General features: G+C 30.8%; 2 protein-coding genes across 2 annotated transcripts; one reads left to right on the forward strand and one right to left on the reverse strand.

Moving 5' to 3' along the window:
* Positions 1–13,236: 13,236 nt before the first annotated feature.
* On the forward strand, positions 13,237–17,675 carry F5B22DRAFT_654381 (uncharacterized protein; the record flags this gene model as incomplete). Its single annotated transcript, XM_047979794.1, has 12 exons — positions 13,237–14,026; positions 14,222–14,347; positions 14,427–14,582; positions 14,743–14,804; positions 14,863–14,970; positions 15,034–15,112; positions 15,181–15,584; positions 15,735–15,749; positions 15,812–16,001; positions 16,061–16,111; positions 16,160–16,303; positions 17,485–17,675. Exons 1-12 carry the CDS (start codon positions 13,375–13,377, stop codon positions 17,673–17,675), a joined length of 2,178 nt encoding a protein of 725 aa, XP_047832159.1. The 5' UTR covers positions 13,237–13,374.
* On the reverse strand, positions 17,580–22,413 carry F5B22DRAFT_89894 (uncharacterized protein). Its single transcript, XM_047980672.1, has 2 exons — positions 21,970–22,413; positions 17,580–21,921 (listed from the first exon to the last, which is right to left on the reverse strand). The coding sequence occupies exons 1-2, from the start codon at positions 22,037–22,039 to the stop codon at positions 18,206–18,208; spliced, it is 3,786 nt and encodes a 1,261-aa protein (XP_047832160.1). The 5' UTR covers positions 22,040–22,413; the 3' UTR covers positions 17,580–18,205.
* Positions 22,414–22,544: the final 131 nt, after the last annotated feature.

The raw sequence follows: 22,544 nt of genomic DNA on the forward strand, positions 1-22,544 counted from the left end.
AAAATATTTAATATTTATAAAGTTGTTTTTTTTATTATTATAAGTTTTCTTTCCCTTATATTATATATAGCTTTATTAAAAATCTTTTTAAATACTTATAGGAATTCGTTATTTAAGAATAAACCAATTACTTTATTTCCATTATTAAGTTTTAAATAATTATATTAATTAATAACCTATCTTTATAGCAATGCAATTCTTTATTAATTAATATTTATTTAGTTATTAAGGTTAATTATTACATTAAAGGTAACTTTAATAATATATAATAATAATAATATTTAATTATTTAATAAAGGCTTTTTATAACTATTTATTATACCTTTTTAAAAGTAAATAGCTATTAATTTTCTATAACTTATAAAGCATTCTTATTATATAGCTTATTTAAAATAAGGGTAATAGTTAATATAATAATATATATATTATTAATTATAATGGTTGCTATTAATATTCCTTTTTTAAAGTATAAAATATAATTTATAATCTTTAAGAAATTTATTCCTAAAAGTAAGGGGGTTATAATAAATTTATTTAATATAATATATATAGGTACTTAAAGTATATACTTCCTTATTAGCTATATTAGTTAAACAATTAATCTATAATAATTATTAAAAGGGGCTATCTTTTTATTAAAGTATTTACTTTATATTATTATTATATTAATCATTAATATATTATTCTTTTTAATATAGCTTTTAATAATAAAAGATACTTAGGCTTTAATATTAAATAGCTTAATAATTATAGCATTATATAAGGTTTTCTTAATTTGTATAGCTATTTTAAAGGTTCCTTTTATATAATCTTTTATTTAAAGTAAGTTAATTTTTATATTTAAAGTTTTATAAATTCTTTACGTTGATTTTTCAATTCCTATATATATATTATTAATAAAGATTAATAGGAATATAGATTTTAATATTGTTTAGCTATTAAGCTTATTTAACTTATCCTAATTATTAATTTAAAAGGTTTATATATTTAATTACATTTAGATATTCTCTTTTTTAAATATCTTTCTTATTTTAAAAGCTTAAAAAGCTATAAATTAAAATATATTAAGGAATAAATTTAAAAGTTTTCCTTAAATTAATCCTACTTTAACCTTTATTAAATCTTAAATCTAATTTAAAAATACTTATTATTGTTTAATTTCTTAAATAAGTTTAAATATTTCCATTATTATACTTTATAGGTTGCTTTTTCCTTTAAATATTAATTATTAAATGTCCTTTTTAATATTTTCTTTATAGGTATCTTTTATTTTATTAATTTATTATCGTTTTATAGCTATAGTATTAATAATTAGGTTAATATTAAAAATCTTTATAGGTATTAATATAAATAGCCCTAAGTTATCTTTAATAAATTGTTTATTTATTACTTTTAATATAGTGTACCTTTTTTTATTTTAAAATTTTATTTGTTTAATATATTTAAATTTAGGATAATTCTTATATTTTAGGATTTTTATACCTTTTTATCCTATATAAATGGAATTTATTTAAAAGGCTATAGCTGATTTAAACGGTTATTCTTTTTACATTAGCCGTTTAAAAATTAACATTAGTCCTTATAGCTAGGTTATCCTTAATAACCCTATATCTTTAATAGGTTTAAAGTTTACCTATGCCATTTTTTATTTAAAGGTAAGGTTTTTTATAAGGAATTTATACTTATATAGGACCTAATAGGCGCCTTTAATAATAGGAAAGTAGTTATTAATAAAGTTATAAAAGATTTAAAATAATATAGGTATAATATAGCCTTTTCCATTAATTCCTTTTATTATTTTATCCCGATTAATTATAAAGTATTAAATATATAGTAATACATTAAAGGATTTAATATATAAAGCCCTTTTTTTATTTATAATATAAAAGGCTTTATATAAATAAGTATTATATATAATTAAACAATTTTATATTTAATAATTAATATTTTTATATTTATAATAATTAAAGTTATTAAGCTTATTATTATTAACGGAATTATATTTAATATTATATTTATTAGGATTAATAAAGCTAATATACCTATTATTGCTCCAGGTATTATTTCTTTTATAAGGCTTAGGTTAATAGATTTAAATAGTATATATATATATTTATTAATTATTAATATTTTAACTTTATTATTAATTTACTTCCTATTATAATAATTAGTTAAAGGTATATAATATTAAATTTAATCCATTAATGTTACGATTGGGGGTTTAGGGCATAGCTATATTAATACTATAAATAAAGATTTTAAGTTAAGGAAAAAAGGAAGGAAAGATAAAACTAAAATATAAGCATACGTAGAAATATATACATATTAACGGTTATTATAAGTTACGTAACCTTATCGGTATATATTTCGCATTTCGTATATTTTTATAGTATCCCTCTATAATACATATAATATTCCAGTATAATATATATTTAATATATTTATTATACTTCCCCCTATTAAAACTAAAACACAGGCATAAAATAGGTTAAAGAATTATTTATAGCGTTTAATTTTAATTATAATACTATTTCATATAGTAATATTATTATTAAAATAATTAATAATAAATTTATTAACTATTATAGCTTTTATTTATTTGTTTAATTATTTAAGCAGTTTTAATATATTAGGCTATTTTTTATAAAACTTTTATATTTTAATTAATAAATTTTTAAAATTCTTTATTAAGTATTAGGTATTATTAAAGTTATAACCTTTTTAAGCAATTTAGTATTATAGCGTTTTATTATACTCTGTTATTTATAACCTAAATAATTATTTAACTTTTTATTCCGGTCCTCCTTTAATATTTTTAAGTTTTAATAACGGTTAAGTTTATTAGGGCAATAGGTTTTCGTTTACTTTACATAGTTAATCTATATAAAAGAGGTTGGTTATTTTTATTAATTTTAAAAGGTTTAATATATAGCTATATCCTTTTTCTTTAAATATTTTAAAAGGTTTAACCTATTAGGAGTTTAATTAAATAATTGGGCTATTAGTTATAAAGCCTTTCTTTTTTAAAAAGATTTTATTTCTTATATAAAAGTTTATTAAACGTTACTTTTTATTTATTTATACTTTTTATTTCTTTTATATAGCTTTTGCTACTTTATAAGTTACCTTTTATACCTTATAGGTCTATTATATTAATTGTTAAGCCAGCCTTTTAAATGTTATTTTTTTAATAATATTTAATAAGGGTAGCAATAAAGGGTTCCTTATATTAATTTCTATTAAGACCTTTAATAATACTATATTAATAATTAAATATTAAGAAGTATTATATATAAAATCTAATACGGATAAGTAGGGGCTTTAATTATCCTAATACTTATTAATATAAAAGTATAATCATTAATTTAACTTTTAATTTATAAACTTTATAGCTCTTTATATTTAGGGGTAAAAAGTACTTCTATATTAATATTTAATATAGGTTAACTTATTAATTTTTATTAAAAAGTATAAAATAAAGGGTTTTATATTATTTAAAATCTATACCTTTAAAAAACCTAAAAAACAATAGGTATATTTATAATATTAATATATTATATTTTTTACTATATTATTTTTCTTATTAAGTATTATAATTAATAGGTAGTTAAATTTATTAATAAATACTTATATATAATTATAGCTATATTTATTTAAAGGTATATTTTTCCTATTAATTATAATATAGCATTAAATAATTATAAGGATTAATAATAGGTATAATAATTTAGGTGTTTTATTTTAAAAAGTTTTATTCTATTAATAATTATAATAATTATAAATATATATTTAAACATTTTATTTTAATAAGAACTAATAATAATCCTATTTAATTATTTTAATATATTTATTTTACCTAGGGTAAACAGCGATTATTAAATAGTAGGCTTCTTTAATTAAAGCTATTCGGAAATAAATCTTTAGGTTAAAGATCTACTTTAAAACAATTAACCAATAGTTTTTACATTTTAAACCTTACTTTTCGTTTTTTCGTTAGATTAAGTTTATTAAGTTGGAGCTATATAGTATTATTACCTCTTTTTCTATAGCAGTTATTAACCCTTCCAAGGTTTTAAATAGGATTAAAGCTATATTATATTCTTTAACTTTACGGGCTTTAATAGTTAATAGATTAACCGTTTTATAGGATAATATATTTATTATTATATTCTTTTAGCCGAGCTAATATTAAAAAGTAATATTAAAGTTAAATAAAAAGTTTACTTATTTTATTTATTTTATAAAAAGGACTTTTTTAATAGTAAAATATAATAAAGCTTAATAATTAATTATTATAAAGAACTTTATATTTAATAGCTTTAAGTAATTATACTTTATAATTTAAATTATAATTAATAGTTCTTTATTTTATATAGGATAAGCTTATTTAATTAATAATATAGTTTTTAAGAAATATTTTATAAACTTTTAAATACTATTTTTTTATTACTATTAAATAGTTCTACTAATAGTATTCCAAAAGGTATTAGTTTTAATTTTAATAGGTTAGTTAAACTAAAAGAAGGTTAATATTAATACTTTATAAGCTAGCTTTTTTATTAATTTAAAAGCTTTTTATTATTTATTACTTATTTTAAATAATATACCTTTTTTAAACAAACGGTTTAAAGGTTTAGCTATATTATTAATATAGTATATAAATATCCGGATAAAGTTATATAGCTTAAAGAATAAATAAATAGCTTAAATATTAGTTAGGTTTTTAAATTTCTAATTTATAATAATATTTATCTTCTTAAGGTTTATTTAAATACCCTATTTAACCTTTAGGATTATATTTAAATAATCTATAAAGGTTATATTAAAGTAGGATTTTTTTATATTTCCTTAAAGCCCAGCGTTATAAAAGCAATATATTACCTTTTTATATTATTCCTAATGCTTTTTTTTATTATCTATAAATATTAGGACGTTATTAATATAAGCGTTAATAAAAAGGTTAAATAATTTATATAGTTAGAAATTAATAAAGTTTTACTATTAAGCAGGCTTAATTTTTAATTTAAAGGGTAAAACTAATTATTAAAACATTCTTTATTAAATTTAAAATACCGTTAAATATTAGAATTTTAGGGCTATTTTTAATTTATAAAAAGCTTTAATAATATTAAGCTTAATATAACATTTAGCCTTTTAGCTATTATATATAATGCTATTTAAATCTAATGTTAAAATAATATAGTCTTTTAGGTATTTATTTCTTTATTAATAATTTATATAAAACTATCTTTTAGTTAAATTTAGTTTAAAGGTAAAGAAGATAGGGGAAGCATTTACTTTTATATAAGGTTCGATAAAGCTATAAACTAGCAATTTATCTATTACTTCTTTCTTTAATAATAGGTATTAAATTAAAGTTTAATATTAAGGGGGGCTATTTAGGGGGTTATTGGTAATGGTTTTAAGGACTATATTATATCCTAATTATAATAGGGATAATTTATTAACTTTTACTTTTAAAAAGAATTTTTCCAAATAAGCTAACTCCTTAGGAATTAAATAATAGATTAGCTTAATATATTTAAGGTTTTTATTTTATAAAAAGGGAATATATTTATTATTAAAGGTCTTTTAAATCCTTTTTAATATTATTATAGCTACCTTTAAGGCTACTTTAATAAATTTAATAGGTATTAGCTTATTTAAAAGTATCTCTTTTTTCTATTATTTTTATTTAAGGTTTGACTTAGTCTTTTTAATAAATTGTTAAATAATCCTTTTATTTTAAAATTGCTTTATCTTTAGGCTCTTTAGTTGGATGTTTTTTTAAAGGCGTATAATTAGTTGCTTTAAGATAATGTATTTTTTTTTAAAGCAGCATTCCTTTAGTTAGCATCCTATTGGATAGCAGGGTCAACTTATTAATCGTTAAGAAACTTTTATACAATTTCAATTATAAGTAAAAATAAAGTAAAAGGGAATAAATCTTTTAACTAATATAATATCCAATAGGTATAATTTAAAGTAACCTTATTTTTAACTAACTACTTTAAATTAATTATAATATTATATCTAATATTAATAATTTAAAAGGTTTAATCTTTAAACCTTTATTTATTTATTTTTAAAGTAGTAATAAGGTATTAATTAATTATATTAATAGGTTATCCTTAATAGTTATTTAATTATTATAGTTATTTTAAAGTAATTAATTTAGCTTTTAGTTAATAGTTAATATAATAAGCTAATTTATAACTAATTATTAAATATATTTAAGCTTTAATATTATATAGCGTAATAGCTTTTATTTTAAAATTATTTATTTATATTTAAACGGAGTATATAAATTAAATAATATTTTAATTACTTTTTATATAAATTAAGAATAGTTTATAAATTATTAAGGAGTTTTTTAACAGTTTAGTTAGTTTTTTAATTTAAATTTAATAAAAAAGGAATTAATAGGCTTTTTTTTACTTTCCTTATTTTATACTTAAGCTATATTTTTACTTTTTTTAAAGTAATCCATAATATAATATCCTATTTTATTATAGCTAAAGTAAGTATTATTTTTTTAATAGGTTTTCTTTTTTTCCTTTAAAAGCTTTATCCTTTTAAGCTTTATTATAATATTCCCTTTATTTATACTTTTTTTATTATTAAAGTTATAATTAATAGAATTAGCAGCTTATTTTTTTTTAACAATTATAATAATAATTATAGTTATATATTACCTTTATTACCTTATTATAAAAGCATTTATATAATATTAATAGATTAATATTAGCTTTAAATACTTTAATTTTAAAGTTAAAGCTAATATATTTTTATAAAAACTAAAACTATTTAGATTTAAATAACTTTAACTTTAATGCTAGGTTATTAAATCGAAAAATAAATTAATAAATATTAGAACCTAGCTTAAAGTAGAATTTATTTAAAGCATTTTATATTTAAATAGTTTAATTTGGATTATAATAAGTTATTTTTAACATTTATACCATTTTAATTAAACTGCTATATGGTTAGGTAGTAGAATAAAAGCAAATTTCAACCGCTTTTTTAATATTTTCCTTTAAAAGGGATATAATATAATATATCCAGCTCTTTTTAGTATAATATATTATTACATTTTCTTTAAGTTTATTAGTTAGCTTTTTTAATTAATTATTAAATAAGTCTTTATTTTTAAAAAAGGTACTTAAATTAATTCTATAGGTTTTAACCTTTTTTATATATTTTAAGTTTAGGCTAATAAGGTTACCTATTAAGCTAATTATTTTAAAAATAGCTTATATAGCTATATTAATTAGCTTAAAGTTAACTTTATTAAAAGCATTTTTAATTATACTTTTTTATAGTACTGGAGTTAAGCTACCTCTTTTTATTTAAGTTTAAAAAGCAGTAATCTATTTTTATAGCTATTAGATTAGGGTAGCTTAATTAATAATATTTATTTTATTTATTGGTTAAGGTAGTTTTATTAATCCTTTATTTAAATTAAGGTTTAATAGTAAAAGTGTTATATTTTCTAATTTAGGGTTTAGGAAATCTTGGAAATTATTTTCGGATTTAATATTAATTTTTTCTTCTTTAATAAAAAGGATAAGGTTTTAGGTCAATTATTTACTAGCTATAGGAATATTAGGTATAATATATAATAATAATTGTTAAAATTATTTTAGGTTATTTATTTTAATTAAGGTTTTTTTAATTTTAAGGGGTATAGGGTTTAATTTTATTAATTAGGTTTATTATAAGGTTATATTTATTTATCATTAAGTATAGGATATAATAATAAAGAGAAAGGTTTAATTTATAAATTATAAATAATAACAATTAAATATAAATAATATATTTATATAGCATTTATTAATAAAAAGGAGGAGTTTAGAATAATATTATAATTAAGGGTTTAAAGTATAGCTATATTAATACTATAAATAAAAATTTTAAGCTAAAGAAGAAAGGAAGGAAAGATAAAACTAAAATATAAATATATATAAAGATATATACATACTAATAGCTATTATAAGTTATATAACCTTATTAGCATATATCTTACATTTTATATATTTTTATAATATCCTTTTATAATGCGTATAATGTTTTAATATAATATATATTTAATACATTTATTATAATTAATAGTTATAATAGTTTATTAATAGATTTTATTATTTATATAAAATTAATAAATAAGCTTTAAATTTATATAATTAATTAATTAATATATAAGTTTCTTTAAGTTGTTAAAGTTAATGCTATAATATTATTACTTATAAGATTTAATAATAATACTATTATAAAGGGGGAGGGCTTAATAACTTTTAATAGTTAAAAATATAAAAGGGTATATAGGAATATTTAATAATTAATAATTAACATTTAAAATAACTATTAATATAATAGAGCTATTTTAAGGTTAAAAAGATACTTTAATATTAACTTATCCCTTTAATATTATTAAGACTTCTTTATAACCTTTACTTTATAATTTATCTTTAATAATTATATTATAAATTAAGATTTATTATAATTAATTAATAAGGATAGCTTTAATTAAATTATATATATAAAAAACCTTTAAAATAAAGGGGATTTTTTCCTTTAATTTATTAATTATAATAATATATTAAAGGAAGAAATAAGTATAATCTTATAGGGTTATATATCCCTAAGTAAATAATTATATAAGTTATCCTTATTTAAATTAAATTTATTCCGGGTTATTAGCTTTATATTTACTTTTAAAGATCCTTTTTACTTTATTTTAATTTATTATAAAATTAATTAAATATTAAATTATATACTTTTTAATTATTATTTTTATTTAATAGGAAAGTTAATTAATCTATTCTTTAAAGGGAAGTTAGTAAGATTTAAAGAGCTACTTTAATCCTTTAAACTATTTTATAACCTTATTATTATTAAAAAGGTTTTAAGGGTATAAAGTAAGGTTAGGGATAAAAGAATTAATAATATAAATAACTATAGGAATAGGCTTTTATAAAGCTATTATTTTATAAAATAATAAATTTAAAAAAGTAAATCTTTTAATTTTTAAGTTATTTAAAGTAATATTATTAAGCTTATTAATTAAATAATTATTAATAGGTATTAATATAAATAGTATTATTTAAATTTAAAGATTTTTACTTAATAATATAAGGAAATTAAATAAATAAAATAGTTTTAATTATAAGTTTATAATATTATAAAAACATCTTTTATAATAATTTAAAAAAATAAAAGTAATAAAGATTTTTAAAATTAAATATAAAGGTTTAACTATTTTATCTTTTATTATTTACTTCTTATTCTTTTATTTATTTATATAATAAGGTAAAAGTTTACTTAACTTTATTTATAAAGGCTTATATAATGTTTTATAAATAATTAAATTAGTTAAAAAAACTTAATAAAATAAAAAAAGGAAATATAAATTATAATTTATTATTTTTAAGTTAATATTTATTAATAGTTTAATTAATAATTTCTCTTTAAGTTGTTTTTAATTTATAAGCTATTTTAATAAGCTTATATTAATTTAATACTTTATATTATTTCTTTAGTTTTTATATTTTAAGTAATTTTATATAATAAGAATTAAAATAATTAATAGGGTGCTATATCCGGATGGTAAGATTTAGAAAATAAAAAAGGAAGCGGTAAGCTTTTTAAAAGTAAATGTTTAATATTTTATTTTTATAAGCTTCATTAACTAAAGTATTAATCTTTTATTTATAGGTTATACTTCGGGGAATATTAAATATTTTAATTTTATCTACTTTATTAAGAACATTAATGTAAAGGGAGCTAATGGATAACTAATAAGCAACAATAATAAATTAATAAACCTATACCCTCCTATTAAGAATTAAAAAATAATATATAAAAAGCTTTAATTAATAAATATAAAAGGTAAGGCAATGTATATTCTTTTTAAAGTACGTTGTAGTTTGTTTAATAAGTGTCCTTTATTTAGCTTATACTAGGGGTAACCTATATCTTATATATATAAAAGCAATGAAAAAAAATTAAAGTGAAGCGTCCGCCATATTCTTTCTTCCGTAATATTCATGCCCCTATTTCTAGCCCTATTATATTAATAACAATTATTAAATAATTATTAATTTTATTTTATATTAAACTTTTAAAAAAGCTATTAAAAAAGGTAAATAAATTATTATTTTTAAAGTTATTAATATTATTAATAATACTTTATTATTATTAATAATTTAAAAAGGTATAACACATCTCCCACTTGACCTGGCCACCTAATTGACCTGGCCACCCCCCTAGCCCATACAAATAACGTCGGTGCACTAATTACGTGATAATTTAATAACTTTATAAATATTAATTATATAAAATAATAAAATATACTATTAGATTTATAATAAAAAGAGCTATTTAACGGTACCCTTTACTAACTTTTACGACTTATATTTGCGGAGTTATTAAGCAATACGCTAAAGTAAGCGTTAAATTAATCCTTGCTTAGCGCCCCTTTAACGTATTGCTTAATATCTTACTTAATAAATTTTATAAAAAATAGTAAAAAATACCTTTGGATTTCCCTTAAACTAACGGATTTAACGGTACTAATTATTAAACCGTACAATTAGTACTTGCAAAGTTATTAAAGATTAAAGTAATGGGATTTTATATAGGTTATTGGGGTAGCCAGGTTAATTGGGTAGCTAGGTTAAGTGGGAAATGCGTTATAATAATTATAAATTATATATTAATAATAAATTTTTTTAAACCTACCTTTTAAATAAAATTTAACTTTTATTTTATAAACCTTATTATAATTATATATTATAGCTATTAAATGTTAAAATTTTTAATTTATTAAAAAAAAAGCTAAAAAATAAACTATAAAAAATACTTATAAACTATTTAAATATAAAGCCTTTAAAATAAAATATATTAATAATATATAAAGCTATATATAAAGATATAATAAAGTTAAATATATTAAAAAAAGTATAAAAAATAGTTAAAATATATTTAAAAAATTAATAAATATTATTATTTTTAAAATATATAATATTTAAAAAGAAAAGTATTATAAAGGTAATAATATTAATATTTATAATTAAAGAATAACCTATTATACTTAATTTATTAAAAATAACTTTTAAAATTATAATTAAAATACCCTTTAAAAGTTAATAATTATAAGCTAATATATAAAAATTAGCTTAAACCTTTCCTTTATTTAATAATTTATTATAAAAGCTATTTTTTATAAAGGTTAATAAGGCCTTTAATTAAAAGGTTAAAACTATTACGTTTTTATAAATAAAAATTAAAGCATTAAAAGTTAAACTTTAAAAAAACATTAAGGTTAAATAAAAATTAATTAAATTAAATCCTAATAATAACTTTATCTATATAATATATATATAAAAGTTAAAATATAAATTATATAATTATATAATAACGTATCTCCCACTTAACCTAGCCACCCAATTGACCTGGTTACCCTAATAACTTATATAAAACCCCATTATTTCAATCTTTAATAACTTTACAAATACTGGTCGTACGATTTAATAATTAATACCTTTAAATCCATTAATTAAAGGGGAATCCAGAGGTATTTTTTACTTCTTTTTATAAAATTTATTAAGCGAAATATAAAGCAATACGTTAAAGGGGCGCTAAGCAAGGATTAATTTAACGCTTACTTTAGCGTATTGCTTGATAACGCCACGAATATAGGTCTTATAAATTAATAAGGGGTACCATTAAATAGCTCTTTTTATTACGAATCCAATGGTATATCTTATTATTTTATACGATTAGTATTTGTAGAGTTATTAAATTATTACATGATTAGCGCACCGACGTTGTTTGTATGGACTAGGGGTGTGGCCAGGTCAATTGGGTGGCCAGGTCAAGTGGGAGATGCGTTATATATTAATAAAGCTATTAATTAATATATTTTAAAATATAAGGATATTAATATAAAAAATATTATTAAGGTTAAAAATAATAAATTTAATTAAAAATATTAAAAAAAGCATTATAAATAATATATTTATTAAGAAAATCGCTTTAAAAGTTGAGTAATTAGTAGGCAGGAGGGGTAGTCGTGACGGGGGGTGGTCGTGAGGCCGGGTTTTTGCTTGGACAAGGCTAAACGTGCAGTAGGTCCCACACTAAACGTGCAGTACTCAAGTGGTATCAGCTGTACTTCAGCTGCCTACGACATTTGTACACTGTATACATTGGAAAACACACCAAAATTGGGGTCTGGGCCATAATAGGTTATCGGGGGTTGCTAGCTACTCTTTTTTTCTAAATATATATTCTAGAAATATAATATCGATAAAATCGTTAAGTTTTACCTTTCTTTAAGTTCGAGAATCTTTATATGGACGATTTTACTATACGTAAATGTTAAAGGTAATAAAGTTATCGTAGAAGTAATGGAATTAAAGGATCGTAAGAGTTGAAGGTTAGAAGTTAGCTAACGGGGTAGGTATAGGTAGGTGTAGGTAGATAGTATGAGAAAAACGGCATCAGTGGCGCGCTTCAGCCATTGACAACTGGCAGCAGCTGAATACTGCACGTTTAGTGTGGGACCTACTGCACGTTTAGCCTTGTCCTTTTGCTTACCCGTCGCTTTCTGAAGCAACGAGCAATAATCAGCATCGGGTATAACAACTGCTGCTAGACGAGCGCCGGAGGTAGGTTGAAAGTTTGGGATAGCATACATCAGGTTATTATTTAATATAGGCAATGTTTTAAAGATTTTGGTTTAAATTCCAGTGTTATTATGGAAACAATGTAGCTGATAAGAGTCGCAGCACTCATTGTTGGTAGATTTTCGTACACGAACGCGCGGCACGGGCGCTCAGTCATTATTGACATCGAATCTCTACAGACGCTGGGAAGGAATATACTTCATGTTATTTTTCAAGTATTAAATAACCAAAAGAGACTTCGACTAACATTTTCGTTCTTCAAAAGTAGGTTTTCGGTAGAATCAAGTGACTAGCCTACCGGTAAAATCACACAGTTAATATATCTTAAAACGATGGTAAATTATCTTAACGTCAAACTCTATACAAGCTCATACACACAATGTATTATTCAATCAGAAATAAATCTTTTCATGTATATCTTTTTATGTATATATCTGAAGACCAAGGGCCATCTTAAGTTATACTACTAAACTTCGCGCATATTGTTTCTTTATATAGAATTGTCTCATAACACCTTTGTTTATGATCTTGTCACGCATCCGGACATCCTCCCGTCGACATCATCGTCTAATTGCGACTACGAATTAAAATTAATCTATTGCACTGGAATTGAACTGGTATCATATTGTGTCTTTAGATATCTACAGGAAGGGGATGGTTTAGATCATTTTCAGATCTACAGGTTATCATGGATAGCCTGTTTCGCACGGAGGACGTTCCTTCGTCGCCGTGGGCGACAAGGTTCCCGATCGCGAATTGCACATTTACATGGGAAAACAAAAATCATTCAGTACTTGCGCCAAGGCATCCGACCGTAGCAGACCCAAAGTACTACAACCAAAACCCAGTCTTCTCTCGCGCTGATCTTCCTCAAACACCTCAAGACGAAGACCGAATTTTCTCCACCGAATACATGCAAAAAGCGCGTCTTCTGGGTCTCCAGACTTGGAAAGCCGCCGCATTGAATCATTACGCTTGCTTCTCGCCAAACACAATAGTATCCTCCGGGCACCAGCAGGTAGATAGAACTGCAGCGCCCCTCGCTTCCTATGTCTCTGTTTCATTGTCCGCACCAGCGCCTGTTGGAGATGAAGAGCCAAGAGTCCAAACCGTCGAAGAGGTGAATTTCGCAGCTTATATACGCGACAGAATAGAAGTCAATGAGAATGGATGGTTGCCCTTTTTGCGCAAGCATAGATGGTTTGACTGGAATCAGGCACACTCTACAGGCATCAAGATCTGGAGCGTGGATGATCCACCGCTGTGGGAACATCTCAGAGTCTGTCTCGAGTTGGTCAACCGCATCTTACAAGCACTTATTGAAGATAAACACCATGGTGGTAAGTGTTTATTACCTTCTCGATGATACCATACTACGATCTATGCTGAGGTAGCCGTAGTAGGTGCCTTTTTGTTTGAGCGCTAGCCATCAAACTTGCTATAAGAATGCTTATTTGAACTTTGCAAGTCACCCAATCGACTTAGAAAATCTGCTTAAAATTAATAGCTGCAAACGATTCTGTATGGTCGAGTAGCCTACTGGTCGGATTTTATCGACATATTCGGCCCGCCCCCTGCACCTAATGATTCAGTTCTCCTGAGCTATCAAACCGAACAGATAATTAGTCGAAAGAGGGGAGTTCCTTGCGAATGGGATCATGGTGAGTAAGACTGGCAATCATCGTCTCGTTTCCAGTAGGGGTTGAGAGAATCGGCATGTACTAACGCTTGATGTTATAGTCAACACGTACACCTCTGCAGCTTGGGAAGAGAGACTAATCAAGCTTACGAAGCGTGTGGTTTGGGGATTCCGAGGGCCAGACGGGCCTGAGGCTTCCACCCATACCTGTGTGATGGTAGACAACAAGCTGCCTAGTTCTTACAATGCAGCTATCTGTATGAGTACCAAAGCTTTAGAGAGTGGTATGGCAACCTTTTGCTTCTCCTTACTTAGCCTCTTGATCATGCTGATCTGATACTCCCTCGGCGCTTATGAGACATGGAAAATGAAGTAGATATTTTGATTTCTACGGTTCTCATAGCTAACAACCTACAGCAATCCATCGGCCTGGAACTCTAGGGGAGCTATGCATGGCTCAAGTTGACACTGCACTCACAGTAGGTTAATATATGTTCTATCAAGTTAAAGCCTATGAGCTAACCCGTAGTTGTTCAGATGATGCACGAAATTATGCACGTAATTGGTATCGTTCGTTACAAAGACGACGATTATATAGGAAACTGCTTGACACGGCAAAGAAGTGGTGCAGCGGCTCAAGAGCCTGTAAGGCAGTGCATTCTTTAAACAAAATTCCTGGAGTTGTATGAACTAATAAAGAGTTGCAAGTTTTTAGATGGTGAGGGAATTGCTGAACTTGGGCATTGTATGGACCAAGCATTCTTTGGGGGTACAAAAGCCCTTGCTCGTAAGTGTGCAACTCCGAGAAAAGAGAAAATAAGAATATCTTGGCACCCAATACTGATAACAACACAGCCCTAACAAAAACAGAAATCGTCCCACCAATGATATTCGCTATGAAAGAATTCCCGTTCCGAAGTTACAAGGGGCGATCGGCGCCGAGATCTGCGTTTCTGCGCCCTGATGCGACAAATACGTTTCATCATGTACCTCTCACTTGGGTCTCAAAAATGCTGTCCGAACATTTCTGGCAAGATCCAACATACCCGAGAAAAAGCGACAACTATTTTCACCGTAATTTCCTGTGCTCTTCTATAACGTCTAACAGTGCCAGAGTCACCAATGATGCCCAACCTCAGAACTTGCAAGGACTGCCATATAGCTATCCTGATGATGCACTAGTGATGGCGAATTGGAACGAGAGGCATCGTCTCTGGAATCACTTTCGTCGAGGATGGTATGATCGCGGGAAGAAATTAGTACGTAATCATTTAACTCCTATCCGAAATCTGTTTCTATAGGGCATTATTCGTCATGCCTTTGTGATGACATATTGGGGGGAGAATGGATCCATGCCATGATAAAAAGTCAAATCTTGGACATGACCATGCTAATTTAGGCGGTTCTAGTGGGACATGAGCCCGGTGTGTAGATTTGATTACCTTTAGTCAAAACCTTCAAAGCTAATCTAGATGAATCATCGAAGTGGAATGATATCGTGTCTCGCCTAAGGTGTGAAGAGTTCGCACTTGCTTACCAGAAACAAGATATAAAGGAATGCACCCGACTTGCGAACCAACTAGTTAATCGAGTTCGGTGGCAGAATCAGGCAGTGTACCTGAGGGATACGCCTTCATATACGAATAAGAGCCCGAATTGGGCTTGGCACGCCGTCGGTGAGTACGACCGTGTGGTATAATTAGCTGACCCGTTCGCTAAAACACGCCACCGCTAGGACTTCTCATGATGGCATCGCTCCCTATCCAAACCACGACCCTACCTGAAGGTACCAGGGGAAAAGATTACTCATACCGAATACTAACACCAAGCAAAGCATCTGCGAGTCAAGGCCACTTCAAGGAATTGACCGTTATTTCATTGAATGACCCCAAGAAGCCGGCTACGGGTATAGAACCCGACAAATTCTACGATCCGATACGGGCAAACGGACAGAAAATCGATTTCACCCAATTTGACTGTTTGTCACTAATTGATGACTTGTTGCAGATAATCGCAATACGACAAGGGGTTGTACATGGCAGGTTCATGGTTGCTATTATAAAAGCCAGAAGAGAACTTCAGGCCGACCGAACTGCATTGAGGGCCGAATATCCACGTGGCGCTGACAGAACAAAATGGGCATCGAAATGGTTTTTCGAGGTACCCCCATACGATAAGCGCTGCCATCATTGGAAAGACAACAAATGGGTACAACTACCGGTGCCTAAGTACAAAAACCCAGCCTCAGGTAAAGCATGACTAGAGACTGGTACTTGATCCATTTAACCGAAGAAGCAGTGGTGCTAAACATGCGTTGGAGAATTTCGACACTGATCGTTCAAGTAATACAGCCTCGTGCTTCAGGACAGTTACCAAGGGAGTAGCCTAGGACATCTACGCTGCTGCCAGTTCTTAAATGTTCCCAAAAGTATAAGCCAAGATTATAGACAAGCTTTATGAAGATATAGAAATAGAAACTCTCACCACAGTTTCGTTCCCGTAGCGCCATACCTTTACTCGCTTGTGTGCTGGTATAAGAGACTTTTACTAGCATTATGCATACATGGTGGTTAGGATATGGTGTTGTGATGATCCGCAGTTTTCCTTTATCAGTGCTCTGCTGACTCATCGTGGCGGTGCAGCGGTTGTATCCTGTGTGTGGCTAGGTAGCGTTTAATGCGTTTTACCTGGTAGAAATAGGAGACGATAAAAGGGGTAGTAGGTATTTGCGTTGAAGTGCTTCCGCACTCTGATTTACAGCTTCGCCAGCAAAGTTTTTCATGTAAGGCGAATAAGCTGGTCCTGCACCGTATTTTTACATGGGTTTGGATAATCCGCTACGCTGTAGGCTCTTCGTTACCTGGGCGCTGCATCTGCGGATTCGTTTCTCGATCAAGTCCCAGTTCTGCTTCAAATATTGACCTTTGCAGACTCATATCTCATGCAATCGGCTCAATCATTATAGCCGCTGCAGTTGCTGCGTTTTTTTGCTTCGTTCTAAGTGTGGTCATGAATAGACGGCATGTCCAAAAACTCCAGGCAGCTGGCGTGGTGAGTATGGCAAGGTCTTTGGGAAGGGCCTGTCCACCGAGGACTATTTCCAACTCATTGAAAATGACCCCTCGATCATGAATTAAATCCTATACTACACCCTCGCAGTCATCAAAAAGACCCTCCGCCCTTTCCCGCCTGCTGCTAGCCTGCGTGACGGTCGCCGCAACTTCTTCCTAGTTGATGAGGACGGTAAACAGTATCCGACGGATGAGTGCCACATCTGGACGCTCAGTTTAGCTATGCATCATCACCCGTCTGTCTTTTCCAAGCTAGAAGACTTCATTCTAGAACGATAGCTAGTCGATGCTAGTGTCCCCCTTTATCCAAGGATCGTGGCGGGAGTTTGAAAGGGGCCAACGCAGTTGTACCTGTCAAACATTCGCGTAGATGGAACTGAAAGCGGCATTTGTGATAACTGTGAAGACGTTTAATATCATTCCTGATTACGCGGAATGGGATGTTCTAAATTCTAGGAAGGGCAGCAACACTGTTAATGGAAACAGGGCATACCAAGCTGAGATGGGCGGCGGCGGGGAGGTTTCCAGTGCGGATGGAAGTTAGAGAATAGAGAATATGGTAGTACTATCACAGTAACCTGCCCGGATTCTAGACCGTGGATGTGCAGTCGTGTGGGGGAATAATTTCCCAAGTGTTCGCCGCGCTGAAATTACCGTGTAGGGTCGGCCTTTCAGAGCACCAAGACATTGCTTGGCAGCTCCGCTCCTTTGGAGCATCTCAGGTTTTCCGTGTCGTCAGAGAAGGGGGAAAGATGTTGAACTCGTTGACAGTTAAGCGAACACGTGTATCATCGGGCTGTAGACGTAGATTATAGGCGAATACAGTAGATCTGATCACTAGCATCGCCAATTACAATCGTATTTCCGGCGATTGCATCTTGCCTGGGGTATCTTGTTGTATGTCGATGGTCTTGGGGAATCCAGAGGTATGGCTCGCCGTTCTTCAAGATCCAGTCTCCAGCTGGAGAAATCCCGACTCCAGATAAGGTGCCTTCGATAACATTGTTCTTGTCATATTCTATCAAATCCCTAGGATCGTCTAGCGGTGCCCGTGTATCGTAAATACCGCGTGAAGTTTGTAGACCAGCTACCACCCATCGAGAAACCCATTCGAATCCGACAAGGCGTTTCAACAAAGCCCCCGTTGTCGCTTCCACTATCCAGATCTCGCCTTGAAGGAGTAGAACAATATGACTGTCGTCCGGTGAGAACATGAGAGTGTAGCAACTTTCTGCATTTGGTATGGTGTCTAAGCACCTATATGACCCTGTTGCTACATCAAAAATACAGACGGCGACCCGCAGTAGCGGTTCTTTCCTTATACGATCTGGAGATACAGTTCGTCGTGTCGTTGCCAATTTTGTGCCATCATTGGAGAGGGCCCAAGTCTCGCGTGATGGAATAGTGATAACACCAATGCAGGTTCCTGTGATCGCGTCCCTAATACTCACCGCCCGATTTCCATGCTGCCGTGCCCGTGTATCGCTTACCAAGTAGGTTCCGTTCTCAGAAAACGCAACACTATGCGGGTTTCTCCCGCTCTCGCATATCTCCCACAGGCGGCAGCCGGTAGCAGCGTCGAAAAGTTCTGTTACGTGTTTCACGTGTCCACCTGCAGGCGATGACTTGCCCCGCAACAATTGCTTACCATCAGGGGAAAATGTCATCGTGTCCCAGGGACCACCCCAGTCGTATGGCATTGCAATTCTACTCAAGCGTCGGTTCTTCACTAGGTCCCACACTTGGATATCCCCATCGTCGCCCGTAAATCCAAGGAAGTTACCGTCGGGAGAGAGGAAGGGTTTGGTTGGATAGTTGGTGGTTTGTGGCCATTTGCGCTTCTCGGGCTGTGTTCGGAGTGCTGCCATTTCAAACACCTGCACTGCCTTGTTTAGCGAGCTGGATACTAGCAAGGTGCTGTCAGGTGAGAACTCTAATACATCCCAATATTGTATAACGCCGGTCCATTGGGAAGGTATGATGGCCGGGCCGGTTGCAATAGCCCACTTCACTATTATTGTTTTATGCTTATCCCCTCTTGCTGCTATGTACTGGCCATCAGGCGACCAGGTTAATGATTCGGAAGGCTGGCCATCAGGGTAGTCGGTTGGCAGTTTTATGGCCCATGATCTATCTCCCCTTATGTCCCATATGCATAACTCTTCGGATTCTGTTAGATAATACGCCACAGCTTCCCCATCGAAGGACAACGCCACTGCACCCAGCCTTGGGTACCAGGGTGTTTTGTGCCGCTGCCTAGTCCGAGTATCTAGTATATTGACTCGGATCTTTCCTTTCTTCCGGTCCGCTGTTAACCATGCTGCACGCCGACCGTTTCCCGAGAGAGAAATCTGTGTATTTGTCTTGACGTGCACCACCTCTCTCGGCCTTCTTTTGACACATTCTCCCGTTGCGATATCCCAGATACATACTGCAGCGCAATTGTCAATTGATATAACGTTTTCATCATCACGAAAGGCGATTTTGGTCAACCAAGACCTGGGCTCGTTAGGATCACATGTGAGCGTTCGCTGCCATGCGCCCGTTAGTGTATCCCAGATACAAATTTCGTTACTGATTGAACTCGAAGCCAATAGTTCGCCATTAGGCGAAAATACGATTAATCCGATTCGCTTTTCATGATCCCCGAGGATATTCAGGCACTCGCCCGTTGTCACATCCCAGAACCTAATCGTACAATCATCGGACGCTGATGCCACATACTTTCCGTTGGGTGCAAACGCAAGAGAGCTGATTGGCGAGGTATGGCCTTCTAGCGTTTGGAGGCACGGGCTCCAGTGGCTTTCCGCGGTTGGGCTCATTAGCAGCCACTCTGGTTCCTTCAGAAAGAGCCGTCGGACAAGACTGCACGTTGGACTAAAGATAAGTGCAGAGCTGTACACTTGGAGCGGTGCGCTCTCGATCCCGACCCTGTTATGGTGTATAAACCTCCATGCATCGTATACCATATCAGATAAATCTTGAAATATCCCACTGCTCGTTTGTTGCGGGGACAGAATCTTTGTCAAGGCCGCAATGCCTGACCTTAGTTGTCTTAAGAGGCTGAGAGCCTCGAACCAGTGTAAGAGGTGCTGTTCTAGAAACTGATACACCAATCTACCATCTTCAGCGTTCCTTTTCTTCATTAACTCGGCATCGACTAGATGATCAGCCCAGTACACGCAGGCATAACGTATTCCGCGTAGTGGGTCGGGGTTAGGGGCGTTGACATTGTCAAGACGGAATCCTATTGACGGTAGCTGGTACATATTTTCGCGTAAAGTGCCGGCCAAGGCTTGGATAGACTGTACGACTATTGCCCGATGCCCGGAAGCAAGGATGCCCTCAGGAAAGAGAGAATCGGGCATGTTTTTGGTCAGATAGTCTTTCGCTGACTGATGGACGAAGTAAATTGTGTCCTCCTTGACTGTCAAGAATGAACCGCATAATTCGATTATCTTTCGTAGCCATCTCTCCGCGATCATCTCGGGGCATTTGACCAGGGACAACAGCTCGGTTAGGGTGAGTGGCCGGTAAGCAAGCGTCTGAACAGCAAGAACTCGGCGGCAGAGTTCGGCTTCCTTCGAGGCGAAACAATGTGTCGCCATTTGTCCATAAAGTTCATTGAGCCCGGGTGGGAATTCATGGAGCATGTCAAGTACGCGCCATGGATAGGTATCCTCGCGATCAAGTATCTCGCAGACTAGTGCAACCCATAAGAATGTATTGCTGGAATAGGACTTCAAGTGCCGTTTGACTGTCTCCCGCGTTTCAATATCCAAGTCTTTCGACCTCTCCAGTCTCACGACTTTATCGTCGATATAGCGATCCACGGCATTTGAAATAGCCTCATCATTCAACTCCAGGTGCAGCGCTACCTTTTGTGTGGCATTGCTCAGTCCACTCTCAATGAGGGGCCAGTTGCGGCTAGAGATGAGTATTCTGATGCCCGACGATGATAGACTCGCAATCCATTTAATAAGCTGACTCCTGTCTTCCAAACACTCGTCTAGTGCATCCACCAGAATGTAAGTGATTTGCCGGCGCCTTTCCGTTTCCTCAATCAGAAGATTGAATATTCTGCAGAGTGCAGCCCACCCATTCAGATCTCGGAATAACTCGCTACTTGCCTGGTCGATGTCATCTCGAACCAAATCCAGTAAATCAGGCTGCTGAGAAATTAACGAGAATATGAGACCCTGTAGCACGAAGGTCGCCTTCCGCAGTTGAAAATTGGTGGCTTGGCAGAAAAAGTACGCAATGTTGCAACCACTCTTACGCGCTTCATTGAGCTCGTTGATAATTCCGCAAACCAACATTGTTTTTCCTTTCCCAGGATCGCCTCTGATCCATAAGAGTTGGTACCCCTCGCCATCACGCCATCTTAAAAAGTCCTCATAGCTCAGAATCCATTCGTATGAGGCACGTAGCAGGCCACCTTTCTGTTGTTCAATGCGTACCTTATCGTCTCGAGGGTCGGTTGATCGAACTTTCAGGAGAGTGGCGTTGTCCCGAGGTCCTGCAGCTTAGTAGATGTTAGCTCACAGCAAATGCGAATTAGGTGGCGGCATACTGATATGGATATCACGGCCGACCGTGAAAGGCCCCGAACTCTGAATGCCTTGGCCACGGAATTCGTTCATATTCCCAGTACTCAGACAAATACTACGGAAATCTTTAGTACTTCGGCAGACAAGTCGTGGAAGGCCAATCTGTTCTCTAAGGGTAGCTGAAAGCGTTGAAAATCTTGCAGAACGATAGCAGATTGGAACTAATATTGTCGTAGTTTGTGTGAAGTTCAGTTCCAGAAAATACTCGCGCAGCGCTCGAATCGAAATGTCGGGCTTAATGGTCTAGTCGCCCTACCAACACAAAGATGGTGACAACTAAATAATTATAAATCAATACAGACAAAATTGCAACGTTGACCTGGATCGAGCATCGAAGTTGATGGCGGCAGTGATGGAACTAGTCCTATTGCTCGAAAGTAAGGTAGCTTGCGAAATATCTATTCCTATTATCTCAGCTCGGAGAAGAGGGGTCACCATCTAATGCCTTCAGCCACCCCTTTAAAAGACTAACAACCCCTCGCTATGCAGCATTGATTAATTAATTAATTGATAGTGTTTAACGCCGTAGGGACTAATC

Source organism: Xylaria bambusicola (assembly GCF_022495145.1).
Source record: "Xylaria bambusicola strain CBS 139988 unplaced genomic scaffold F5B22scaffold_14, whole genome shotgun sequence".
NCBI lineage: Eukaryota > Fungi > Ascomycota > Sordariomycetes > Xylariales > Xylariaceae > Xylaria > Xylaria bambusicola.